This window comes from Amphiprion ocellaris, chromosome 14 (assembly GCF_022539595.1).
Source record: "Amphiprion ocellaris isolate individual 3 ecotype Okinawa chromosome 14, ASM2253959v1, whole genome shotgun sequence".
In the NCBI taxonomy this organism is placed as follows: domain Eukaryota; kingdom Metazoa; phylum Chordata; class Actinopteri; family Pomacentridae; genus Amphiprion; species Amphiprion ocellaris.
The window spans coordinates 15230176-15243570 of NC_072779.1; the positions used below are offsets into that span (position 1 = coordinate 15230176).

At 34.8% G+C, this 13395-nt stretch overlaps 1 protein-coding gene across 7 annotated transcripts in view; it reads left to right on the forward strand.

Annotated features, from left to right (window-relative positions):
- hsd20b2 (hydroxysteroid (20-beta) dehydrogenase 2) overlaps positions 1–11862 on the forward strand; it is a 27138-nt gene extending 15276 nt beyond the window's left edge. For 2 of the 7 annotated variants that reach the window (XR_008603949.1, XR_008603948.1), the window contains one exon: positions 6207–6347. Coding sequence is in view for 4 of the 7 variants with exons in the window: in XM_055017258.1 (XP_054873233.1) it covers positions 6207–6347 (141 nt within the window). In the remaining 3 variants the exon portion in view is untranslated. Of the gene's footprint in view, positions 1–6206; positions 6710–11009 lie in introns of those variants that run through there. The other 5 variants (XM_055017259.1, XM_055017258.1, XR_008603950.1 and 2 more) reach the window with 4 other exon arrangements.
- The last annotated feature ends 1533 nt before the right edge of the window (positions 11863–13395 follow it).

Below are 13395 nucleotides of genomic sequence, written 5' to 3' on the forward strand. Positions count from 1 at the left end.
TAATTTTCTAATTAAACATTAATTTTTTAATTAAATGTTTTGTCCTTTTTAAGGGTTTAATGATCTGATTAAATGTTTTGCATTTTTTTTAAACCGTTTAACATTCTTCTGGTTTAATTTTATTTTTTAAATGTTTAATGATGGAAAATACTTTATCTGTAATTTCTAATATTTGTATTTTAAAAATTTGGTTTAATTTCATAACAACATGTATTGTAGTTGTTGAATTATCTAATTCAAATATTTTGTCTGTATAATAGAGTTAAACATTAAATACAATTAAATTATATATACATATACCACCTTTAATGTTTATTTTTCTTTTAAATGCTTCATTGTATTTTTTGTTTAATTCCTATTTGAATTTTATTGTCTTTAAGATGTAATTTTCTAATTAAAACATTAATTTTTTAATTAAATGTTTTGTCCTTTAAGGTTTAATGATCTGATTAAATGTTTTGCATTTTTTAAACCGTTTAACATTCTTCTGGTTTAATTGTATTTTTTAAATGTTTAATGATGGAAAATACTTTATCTGTAATTTTCTAATATTTGTATTTTAAAAATTTTGTTTAATTTCATAACAACATGTATTGTATGTTGTTGAATTATCTAATTCAATATTTTGTCTGTATAATAGAGTTAAACATTAAATACAATTAAATTATATATACATATACCACCTTTTAATGTTATTTTTCTTTTTAAATGCTTCATTGTATTTTTTGTTTAATTCCTATTTGAAGTTTTATTGTCTTTAAGATGTAATTTTCTAATTAAACATTTAATTTTTTAATTAAATGTTTTGTCCTTTTAAGGTTTAATGATCTGATTAAATGTTTTGCATTTTTTAAACCGTTTAACATTCTCTGGTTTAATTGTATTTTTTAAATGTTTAATGATGGAAAATACTTTATCTGTAATTTCTAATATTTGTATTTTAAAAATTTGGTTTAATTTCATAACAACATGTATTGTATGTTGTTGAATTATCTAATTCAATATTTTGTCTGTATAATAGAGTTAAACATTAAATACAATTAAATTATATATACATATACCACCTTTTAATGTTTATTTTTCTTTTTAAATGCTTCATTGTATTTTTTGTTTAATTCCTATTTTGAAGTTTTATTGTCTTTAAGATGTAATTTTCTAATTAAACATTTAATTTTTTAATTAAATGTTTTGTCCTTTTAAGGGTTAATGATCTGATTAAATGTTTTGCATTTTTAAACCGTTTAACATTCTTCTGGTTTAATTGTATTTTTTAAATGTTTAATGATGGAAAATACTTTATCTGTAATTTCTAATATTTGTATTTTAAAAATTTTGTTAATTTCATAACAACATGTATTGTATGTTTGAATTTCTAATTCAATATTTTGTCTGTATAAAAAGTTAAACATTAAATACAATTAAATTATATATACATACCACCTTTTTAATGTTATTTTTTCTTTTTAAAATGCTTCATTGTATTTTTTGTTTAATTCCTATTTGAAGTTTTATTGTCTTTAAGATGTAATTTTCTAATTAAACATTTAATTTTTTAATTAAATGTTTTGTCCTTTTAAGGGTTTAATGATCTGATTAAATGTTTTGCATTTTTTAAACCGTTCAACATTCTTCTGGTTTAATTGTATTTTTTTAAATGTTTAATGATGGAAAATACTTTATCTGTAATTTCTAATATTTGTATTTTAAAAATTTTGTTTAATTCATAACGACATGTATTGTACGTTGTTGAATGATCTCATTCAATATTTTGTCTGTTTAATAGAGTTAAACATTAAATTACATTAAATTACATTAAACAGACAAATATTGAATGAGATCATTCAACAACGTACAATACATGTCGTTATGAAATTAAACAAAATTTTTAAAATACAAATATTAGAAATTACAGATAAAGTATTTTCCATCATTAAACATTTAAAAAATACAATTAAACCAGAAGAATGTTGAACGGTTTAAAAATGCAAAACATTTAATCAGATCATTAAACCCTTAAAAAGACAAAACATGGGCGCACATATAGCTCAACGGGTTAAGCGGGTGATCCATGTACAGGGGCTGGTCCTCGACGCAGCGTCCCGGGTTCGAGTCCCGCTAGTAGCCCTTTGCTGCAAGTCTTCTTCCGACTTTTCTCCCCCGTTTTCTGTCTCTCACTACACCTATCCAAAAAAGACAAAACATTTAATTAAAAAATTAAATGTTTTGTTAATAGAAAATTATATCTTAAAGACAATAAAAGTTCAAATAGGAATTACACTGAAAATACAATGAAGGATTTAAAAAGAAAATTAAACATTAAAAGGTGGTAAAACATTTAAAAAGAAAAACCTTAAAGATTAATCGAAACATTAACAGACTGTCTGAAGGTTCAAACTAACAGAGAACAACTCAAGAACATTTAAGATTTCAGTCCTCAGACTGTGGAAGTTCAAACTACTCAGAACTTAGAAGATATCAGTCCTGGACTGTCTGGAAGTTCAACCTAACAGAGAACTACTGTGGGACTTAGAAAATTTCAGCCCTCAGACTGTGTGAAAGCTCAGGTCCTGAGGACTCGGGAGGTGTGGAGGCTTTGGAAAGTCTTGGAACTGAGGGTTCAACCCTCCAGCACAAAGGCTAAAGTCCAGCCTCCTGAGAAAAAACGATCGAGTCGAGACTCAAGTTAAAAAAAACTCGAAAATGGCAAAAAAAATAAATGATAAATGCGCAAAAAAAAAAAAAAGTATCGCGCGCAGCTTAGAGGGAACAGTGGTCCCAAAACTGTTGATAAATTATTTCTCAATAAAACCTCATAACCAGTTACATAAGCAGACCCTCTTTACTGACCTCTTCACCAATAAACCCCAAGACATACTTTGCTAAAATCCATAATAATCCATAAAATCTTTATTTGAACCAGCCCCATGTAAAATGACATCAGTCCTGTATTTGTAGAGCATCTCATGAATGTAGCAGCACCGTTTAAATGTTTCATAACACAGAATATAAGCAAAGAGTATATAGGGATACAGACAACATGGGAAATAGAAACGTGCTCTTCAATAGTTATTGTCATTATTATTACTAGTAATATTATTTTTGTGTCCACTACAACCCATACAATCATCTAGTGTAGTCAAACAGCAATGTGTGCATGGCGAATCAAATCCAAAACAATCTATGAACCAACGACCACGTCTTGATTGCACTTCATATTATTGACCACTAGATGTCCTACTCGAGCACTGTGTGTCATTGAGGCCTCGAGTAATGAACCATGTTTTGAATGAAGTGTCGAAGCTTCAACAAAGCCTCGATCAGCCATCACTACATACAGCCCTTTCCGTGCAGCCTCCGGCTCTGCAGACACATACTATTGGAATATTTTGAGTGAAATCATCCTTTAAAACTGTAAGTTCTGCATTTAAATCGAAAGTTGTGCACTACAGTGACCATCTATTGTAGTAACTTTTAAAAAATGCTTGAAATGTGCGACCGGAATGTGCAGCCCTCTCAGTGCAGCCTCCGGCTCTGCGGACATAACCCTTCTCGTTTATAGAGCATGTTGCCAACTTGGAGACTTTCTCGCTAAATCTGGCGACTTTCCAAAGCGTCCTGGCGACTTTTTTGTCAAAAGCGACTAGAGACTTTTTCTGGCGTTTTTGGAGACACTGACACCCCCCCCCACCCCCCCCCCCCCGTGATCTGATTGGCCACCCCGTGAGCCAAATTTACATTACTGAAAGTCCCATTTCCGACGCTTCTGAACGCAACTTCGTCGTCCGACTGCAACTGAATGCACCGATGACGTTAGCTTGATCTTTTGATTGTATTTCGTTTGGATTTGAAGAAGCTTTGAAGACGTTTCCTGATGCCGAAGGAAAGACGAGCAGCTTTGTACCTTTGCGGTAAGAAGACTATGGCCGTTTCTCAGTACGTAACTGTCCGTACTTGCATTCTGACGTACACGTGAAACGTCATCATCGAGACTGTCGGACCAGACTACTGTGCATAGATATGAATGAGTAGATAGGACACGCCCCATTTGAGCTGCGTGCTACGGCGAGGCTAAGCTAGTGGGGGCAAAGTTTCAGTGCATTCCGTTGATGTAGACGCCGTGAAAACGGAAACAACAAGTATGCCGGCTCACTGTGCTGCATACAATTACACACTGCGTCGTACGATTGAGACAAGGAAACTCGGAATGACTTTTCATAGGTAAGAATAGTTTTTGGCTCTTTTTTCATCATTAAATCTTATTGAGAGCTTCCAGTCTATGAGAGCTAACTAGTTAGCCACTAGCAAAACGCTAAGGCGAGCTAGCAGCTTGACAAGCAAATACCAGACAATTAATAGTAGCTGTAGTATAGTTGTACAAGCAGTAGTAGTAATACTAAAAGTACAAGCAGCAGTAGTAGTATAAATAGCTGTTAGAGTCATAGAAGTAGTATCAGCATTTGTAATAGTATTACAGGTTGTAGTAGCAGTGCCAGTATCAGCAGCAGTATTTACTACCACCACCACTACTAGTACTAGTTGCATTGCTATTACTACCACCAATACCACCAATAGTAGTTATAAAGCCTAACTCACATATATCCAGATTACCATCTATGTTCTTCCTCCAAACCGATTTTATGATTGGGATTACAGGCAGTTCTTTAGGACTGCTCTCAAATAATTGAAATGTTACTAAACAAGGTTATACTTATCAAATTAAATAACTTTGGTCTCCAGTATATTGGCTAATTCGGTTCTTTGGACTTAATTTATTAGCATGATTTCTTTTTAAATATGTTGTGTACAGACTTATTTACTGGTCTGTCTACTTTTCTTACTCCATGTAGGTTTTCACTTTTCATAGTCCACTTTTAAAAGTTCAGCAGACAGGTGCTCTGCTTTGGAGTGTGATGATGTCGTTGGTGATGTGGAGAGTGAAGTTTCCGTTTCACCCACAGTGCTTTAGGACAGCCGGGTCGACTTGATGTTTGAAATACTGACCGACAGCTCAGATTAACTGTCTGTAGTCCCGTTTTGATGGATGTTAAACTTTCACTCAAAGCCGCCAGGAGCTGGGTCTTTAAAGTAACCACTGTCTCGTTACAGAGTGAAAGTAGCAGTTCCTCCTTAAGGTCAGAGATTGCAGCATCTGAGGGCCTCTTCAAAAGAAGACGTAGTTGATGAAGGCGTTCTGGAGCAGGACCAGAAAGACCACAACCAAGCAGCCTTGAGATCTTAGGCAGCATCTCCCTCAGGTGGGTGTCAACGGTGTTCATGGTCAGGTCTGTGGTAATCCCGTCAAAAAACAAAACAGAAAAAAATCTAGATTATAAATCAACATGTAACCAAAGCACTCTGTGTATAACGCCTAGTATAGGATGTAGTTCAGAAAATGTCAAAGTATAGTATACTTTACTCAAGAATAACATAGTATGGCCTGTAGTTCATAGTACAGCATGTTGGCAAAAAAAACAAAACATAGATTATTATGTGGTTCAAAAAGCGCAAAATGATAGGATGTTGCCTAAAATTGTCATGTATGATATGTGGTTCAAAAAATGTCATAGTGCAGTATATTGTCAAAATAGTATGTAATTCAAGAAAACATCAGAGTATAATATGTCATCTAAAAAATGCCATAGAATAATAATTTCATTGCACAAGTAAAAGTATAGTAATTTTAAAACTGTTCAATTCTTATATGTTGCTAAAAAAAACAAAAAAAACTAAAACATAAAAACGGCTTAGCATAGCATGTTGTTGTAAAAACGTCATAGTATAGCATGTCGCTCTAAAAACGTCATAGTATAGCATGTCGCTCAAAAAATGTCATAGTATAGCCTTTAGTCCACAAAACGTTGTGTCCCAGCTGTCTGAAGTAGGTGAGGAGCAACACAAAAACAGTCCAAACGCTGGTTTCCAGAGGGTTAGACGAGAATTTATTTGAAAGAGTAAGTTTACAACAACACAACATGTGAGGGGGTTAAAAGCAAATGGGTGTTAGTAAAATAAAAATAAATAAACAGAACTAAAAGTGAACTTCATGTTGACATTGATGGGCATTCCAACCAGGAACAAAGTAAAAGATAATCAATACAAAAAAAACTCTTCCTGTTCACCTCTTAAAACCCAAAAACACACCGCAGTAGCACCCTAAACTAAAACTACCAATGGGTTCCCTGTTTTCCTTTGTGAACAATTCAAAGGTCCCTCTCTATCTCCCCACACATCCACCAACCACTGGAACACATCTCCAAAGTTCTGCCGGGCCAGCTCAGCTTCCCCTCAGAAGAAGTGCTGCCACCTGCCAGATGAAGGAGCCTTTTGAGAGGCAGCTGGCATCGTGATTGGACTGTACTTTGGTCTGTTCCAATCCAGCTTCAGCTCCAGAGACGGCAGGCGGGACGAGTCAACGGAGGCCGGGTGGACGAAGGCATGCAGCTGAGTACAATCTAGAAAACAACAGAGGAGGAGTGCAGCAGCCCAGAGCCAGAACAAACAGAGTAGCATCGTATGTCTCTTAGAAAACATCATAGTATAGCCTTTGGTATGAAAAAACACCATCATATACATTGTATACTGTACAAATAACAAGTAAAAGGAAAGAGACATACACTGTAGAATTCTAGTAATTGTGGGCTGACTGATTTACTGATTATCAGTATTTTATTTTTTACTGATTTACGGTAATAAATACATTTAAAAATGGTGCTACTTTGGCTCTGAACCTTTATCTACCTGTGGTCGCTCTGTCTTCTGGAGTGATTTGATTGGTTATACGTCACGAATAAAACTCCTTTAACATCTGTAAACAAAACAAAAATGTATCAACAAAGTTTTCTGTTAGAGTTTGTGTTCTTGTAAGTTTAACTCCAAGATTTTAAATACTTTCATTTACTGCAAATGAATATCGACTCCAAATGTCTCACTAATAGTCATTATCAGCCTTAAAAACCCACAAAACACCCCTCTATACTCGACCACACTTAGTACAGTCTGGTTCCCCCTTCTATAAATCTGCTTGGAATCTTCCACTTCCTGTTTGTCAAAGTGGCCTTCTACCTGGACAGGTTTTGTTGGAGCTCATGCAACAAACATTTTGGGTAACTGCACTTTAATATGGATGGATGACACTGAATTAGAGTCTGTTTTAATGAGACTGAGTTAAGATGTGTAGCTCTGTCATTAAATAGGAAATTATTTCTCAGAATTCACAGAGAAAAGTCTGAAATGTTTGCTCGGTTAGCATCCCACATGTTCTTTGGCTCAGCTAAAGCTAACTCTCTCCAACTTCTGGATCTCTTGAGTTGCTTGTTGTTAAAATATCTTGCTAGAGGTGCTGAAGCTCAGAAAGTCTGAGATGTTTGTTCAGAATAAGCTCATTCTGAAGTCTTATCTGAACTGTCCTCTTTTGTTTGAACTTTCCCTAAACTTAGGAGTTAATGACAGAGCAGCACATCCAGACTCAGTCTCATTTATGTAGAGATTAAACTTCAGTGTCATTCATTGATGTTAAAGTGCAGTTTTTCAAATGTTTGTTGCACATGCTCCCGACCAAACCAGTCCAGGTGGAAGACGATGTGAAGAGAAAGCTCCAGAAGATGAATATCACACATTTACATTGGAAATAAATGTCCTTTAATTAGACATTGTCATGCAAAAGTTGGATTTCCCTTTAATGATGTTCAAATCTTTGAGTGTTTTGTTGATGTTGGTTTCTAAATGTTTTTTGACACTCTGCCCCAAAGATTAAAACCTTTTACGGCTCACAAGCTGCAACAACTCACACATTATCAACTATCTTTCTGACTAAACTAAGATAAAAAGTGAAAAACTGCCTGATTCCTGCATCATGAATGTAAATCTTTTAGGTTTTTATGACAGTAAACTGAATATATTTGGGTTTGACATTTTATAAACCAAAAGAAGAAATGAATTACTGGAGAAATCAATCAAATCAAATCAACAGATTAATGGACAAAGAAAATGTGTTTTCCAACATATGTGGCTGAATTACTCCAACATTACAAGATACATACAATTTTAATTCAATTTTATTTATATAACGCCAATTACAGGTCAAATTGTCTCAAGACGCTTTATTTTTATATTTTTTTTGTCATATTTAAAATATGACAAAGTAAGAAATTTAAACCTCTTGACTAATCCAATTTATTATTTGGTTTTTAAGAGACTAATCGACAACTAAAATAACTTTCTCCACTAAAACTAATAAACATGAGGTCAAATAGAAGGAACAGTTTTAAATACTGCAGTCCCACGATGACAAGAATAAAGTTTGTCAACAAAAAGTAAATCTGCTGGTGGATTCCATTAAAGTCCTAATAAATGATAATAAAGTGTGATACTAAAGATTTGTGGTGCTAAAAATGTCAAAGTAAAGATATAAAGTTGAACATCTGGATGGAGGTTGATAAAAGTTGACCTTCCTTCATTTCTCTGGAGCGACTCCATGGATTTTACGGATGCTGGTTAAAGACCTGCTCTTCTAGTCATCTTCCTTCTAGTTGCTGTAAAAAGTCAGTCCATCCTGGCCGACTTCAACACCTCTTCATGACAACTTGTTCTGCCTCCGACCTGGTGGAAACTCCAGAAACTCGGGAAAACCTCTTGAGACTCAGATTTTCAAAAAACTCGTCGGGCGGGGGAAGGTGTGGTGGGTGGTGGGAGGAGGTGGGGGAGTAGAGGGGGGAGGCCGCCACCCACCTCCCCGCCTACTCTCCGCCCTGACTCCACCCAGACTCCGCCTTGGCTCCACCCATGTGGTCACTTCAGGAACTACGATGTCAAAGGGACGACGAAATTAGTTCTTTGTATCTGATCTGTAGCTCAGTGAGTTAAGAGTTTGCCTATGGAGCTGCAGGTCGCTGGTTCAAGACCAGACACTTCTTAAGTTTTCTCAAAATTCTGACAAAGACAAAGAAAGAAAAGTGCCGGCGGTGGGTCTTGAACCTGCGACCTTCCACTTGGTAGTCCTCTTCTTATCCTCCTGAGCTACTCGCTCAGATACAAATTCTTCTTTTTTTTGCGCATTTATCATCTATTTTTTGTCGTTTTCGAGTTTTTTTTTTAACTTTCTCTTTTCTCGACCATTTTTCTCAGGAGGTTGGACTTCTGCCTTTGTGATGGAGGGTTGAACCCTCAGTTCCAAGACTTTTCAAAGCCTCCACACCTCCCAAGTCCTCAGGACCTGAGCTTTCACACAGTCTGAGGGCTGAAATTTTCTAAGTCCCACAGTAGTTCTCTGTTAGATCTAACTTTCAGACAGTCTGAGGACTGATAAGTTCTAAGTTTCTGAGTAGTTCTCTGTTAGTTTGAACCTTTCCACAGTTCGAGGTCTGAAATCCTGAAAGTTTCTCAGTACTTCTCTGTTAGTTTGAACCTTCAGACAGTCTGAGGACTGAAAACCTAAAACTTCTTGAGTAGTTCTCTGTTAGTTTGAACCTTTCCACAGTCTAAGGACTGAAATTTTAAAAGTTTCTCAGTACTTCTCTGTTGGTTTGAACTTTCTGGTTAACAGAAGCCTTAAAACTTGTCACCATGAGTCTTGATTTCACATTTAGACCATCCGAGTTCTTCTCAGACCTTCACCTGTGGGTTTTTTAGAAATCCTCAACAAACTTTGATTCTCTTCACTGAACAGTAAAGTTTGTGGAGATCAGAAGGTAACATTAGTTTGATAAATGCCTTCAACTACTAGTAGACTTTATCTGGAAAGCAGTTTCCTGAAATTAGTTCTTAGTAAATCTGTCCACAATCAAACCAAGAACATAGAAAGAGGAAATCTTTGAAGAAACAACTTGATGTTTTCATTTCAGACTAAAAAAAGCTTTATCTGTTTTTGCTCTTTTTGATCGTTTTATTGTCTCTTCTGTTTAATTTGATCTTCTACAGTTTAACTGTTGTCTTTTCAAATGTTTTGTGTTTAGTTTGATTCTTCTTAAATGTTTTGCTCTTTTCTCACCTTTTATTCTTTTCTAATGTCTAATTTGTTTTCGAAATGTTTTGTCTTTTTGTTTGTTTTTTTCAATTGTTTTATCAGCTTGTTTGAAAAATTTCCTTTTCTTTCCCAATGTTTAATTTTTTTGATTAAATCTTTAAGGTTTTTCATTTTAAATGTTTTACCACCTTTTAATGTTTAATTTTGTTTTTAAATGCTTCATTGTATTTTCTGTTTAATTCCTATTTAAAGTTTTATTGTTTTTAAGATGTAATTTTCTAATTAAACATTAAATATTTTAATTAAATGTTTTCTTTTTAAAGGTTTAATAATCTAATTAAATGTTTTGTATTTTTTTAAATGTTTAATATTCTTGTTTGATTCTATTTTTAAATGTTTAATTATCTAAAATATTTCATCTTTAATGTTTAATATTTGTTTAAAAAATGTTTAATTTCATAATGACATGTTTTGTAGCTTCTGTTTAATTGTCTAATTAAATATTTTGTCTGTTTAATATAATTTAACTGTAATGTTTAATTTTCTTTTTAAAAGTTTTATTGTATTTGCTTTTTTCCTTTAATTGCTTTTTAAAATGTAGTTTATTTCTTTAATATTTTTTTTTCAGTCAAGATTTTAACCCCAACCTTAAAAATGAAACAAACCCTTCAATCACAATGAAAATACTTCTGTTGTCACAATCATGAGTTAGTCAATTATTCAATTTATCAATTCAACTTTATTTGTTTAGCACCTTTCACACAGATGACAAAACTAAACAAGCAAAGAGAAAAAAAAAACTATGCTAAAACTATGATTAAAACTCAAAAACATATTCTTTTAAAAAAAGATTTAACATGGTAATAAAATATGTTGTGTCCAGGCGATGGAGGGAGTTTATTGAAGTCTTCTTGGGCTCACATGGTAAATCATTTAAAATATAAACTTGATATTCAGTCTAAGGAAACTGGAAACTGCAGAGTGACAGAAAAACCAACAATATCTCTTGTTTTCTCCTTTAATGAGTCGACTCTTCTTGTGCTTTCAGACCAAAGAACTACAGACTCTTCACAACCTGCTCAAACTCTTGGTACAGGACCTCACCACACGGGTCAAGAAGGTTTCTGTCTCATTTCTACTCTGAAGCTCACCTTCTCCTGCTCAAACTGCTGACAAATGTTTCTGCTGCTCTAAAGTCTGGTCTCCAGAACTTCCTAAAAACTCTCAAAGTCTCTTCTGCTGCAGGTTGCTTTGTAGAACTGTTACAGAAAACCTCACTAAACCACATGGAGGGGCCTTAAGATAGTCGTCCAAATGAAACCATACAAAAACCAAACTAGTACAACCCAAACGCTAAAGTCTCCTGCAGCCTACCAGAGAACCTCTGAGAACAGAGAATCAGAACAGGAACTCTTACCTTCTGGACAACCAACACTGGTTCTCAAACAAGAATACAGAATGTGTCTGACCAAACACCTCTAAAGACTCACTACAGCCAAGATAAAGACACAACTCAGCTGGACCAAATCCACTAATCACTGCACACACTGTGGCTAAAGAACCACATTTACCAAGACAACTATCCAGTACAAAGCCCTAAAACACACAAGAAACACATTAAAGATGATTTTACTGCTGGAAGCTGCAAGCCAACGCCTAAAGAACACACTAAAGCAATGGAGCCGAACCCGGTTCAGTGGTGAATAGAAGCAGAGGAAATGTTTGTCTGCAGCTAAATAAAGCAGGAAGACACTGAGCTGCTCAGGTGTTCCTGATAACACCAAGCAGCCACCTGGACAGCCAATAGGAACACAGCTTACTGGAAGTCCAGAGGGCTGGGTTAGTGAAGGAAATTTAGTTTAAAGTTGAAGCAGAAAGTTAATAAAGAAAGTTGAAAACCACCTTCTGATACCTGAAGTCTCTGAGTTTTCACACAAAGAACACCTGAACATGTCAAACTGGTTCCACAGTAGAACCATCATTGTAAAAACGTCATAGTATGATGTGTTGCCCAAAAACATTAGGACCCTGCTGTCTAGGGTCGCCGAGGAGCAACACATAAACAGGATGAACGCTGGTTTCCAGGGGGTTAGGCAGCTATTTATTTGAAAGAGTAAGTTTACAACAACACAACATGTGAGCAGAAAAATCACAAAGTCTGTCTTTAGTTCAGCTGAAAATATTAGTTTTTGTCTTTTTTATTGACCAAACTTTTCAGGAAGTAGATGAAGAATAATTAAAGCTCTCATGTAGAAGTCCAACTTATTTTGGATCCTTGTGGAGAGTTTAAATCTTAGAGTTTGTACAGCTGTTGAGTTTTTAGAGTCACATGGATTGTTTTGACATTTAATAACCGAGTCCTGAAATAAAATTACAGTTGTGGATTTCTGTCAGTTAGTCTGGACTAAACAAATAACAGCAGCATAAATCTCAAACGTCATTATGAGGAGTCTGGATTGAGGTTTCTCACTTGATAATGATCAAAACATGAAATTTAGGTTGGTTTAAAGGAATATTCCACCTTAAATCTTTGAATGTTGACCTAAAAGGTTGGTTTCAGGGAGTATTCCACCTACAAGGTCCTCAAACATCCACCTTAAAGGAACATTCCACCAAAAATCCTTGGACATGCACCTAAAATGTTGGTTTAACCAAGTATTCCATCCAAAATCCTCCCTGAGGGGCTGGTTAAAAGGAATATTCCACCTAAAACCTCAAATATAGACCCGAAAGGGTGGTTTAGAAAAAATCCTTCAGTGTAGACCAAAAAAGTTAGTGTGGAGGAATATTCCACCTGAAATGTAGACCTGAGAAGTTGGTTTGGAAGAAAATACCATCCTAAACATCCTTAAATGTAGACTAAAAGATGGTTTGGAAGAAAATTCCACCTAAAATCCTCCAATGTAGGCCTAAAAGGTGAGTTTAATGGTATATTCCACCTAAAATTCACTACTGTAGACCTTGGAGGTTGGTCTGATGGTATATTCCACCCAACATCCTTTAACATAAACTTAAAAAGTTCGTTCAAAGGAATATTCCACCCAAAATCCTTCAATGTAGACCAAAAAATCTTGGTGTAAAGGAGTATTCCACCTTAAATGTAGACCTAAAGGATGGTTTGGAGTAATAATGTACTCTAAAATCTTCCAATGTAGACCTGAAAGGTTTATCTGATGGTATATTCTACCCAACATCCTGGAACATTTACCTAAAAGGTTGGCTGAATGGTATATTCCCAGAAGAACCCTTGAACATTGGGCTTATGGTGTATTCCACCCAAAATACTTGTGCTAGTGATGGGCGATACCACACTTTTAAGATTCGATACAATACCGATTACTTTTTGCATAAAATATTCGATACCAATTACCGATACCGATTACTGGTAATTTCTTATTGGTGAATTTTTTTCTCAATCATATTATTAGTTCTCC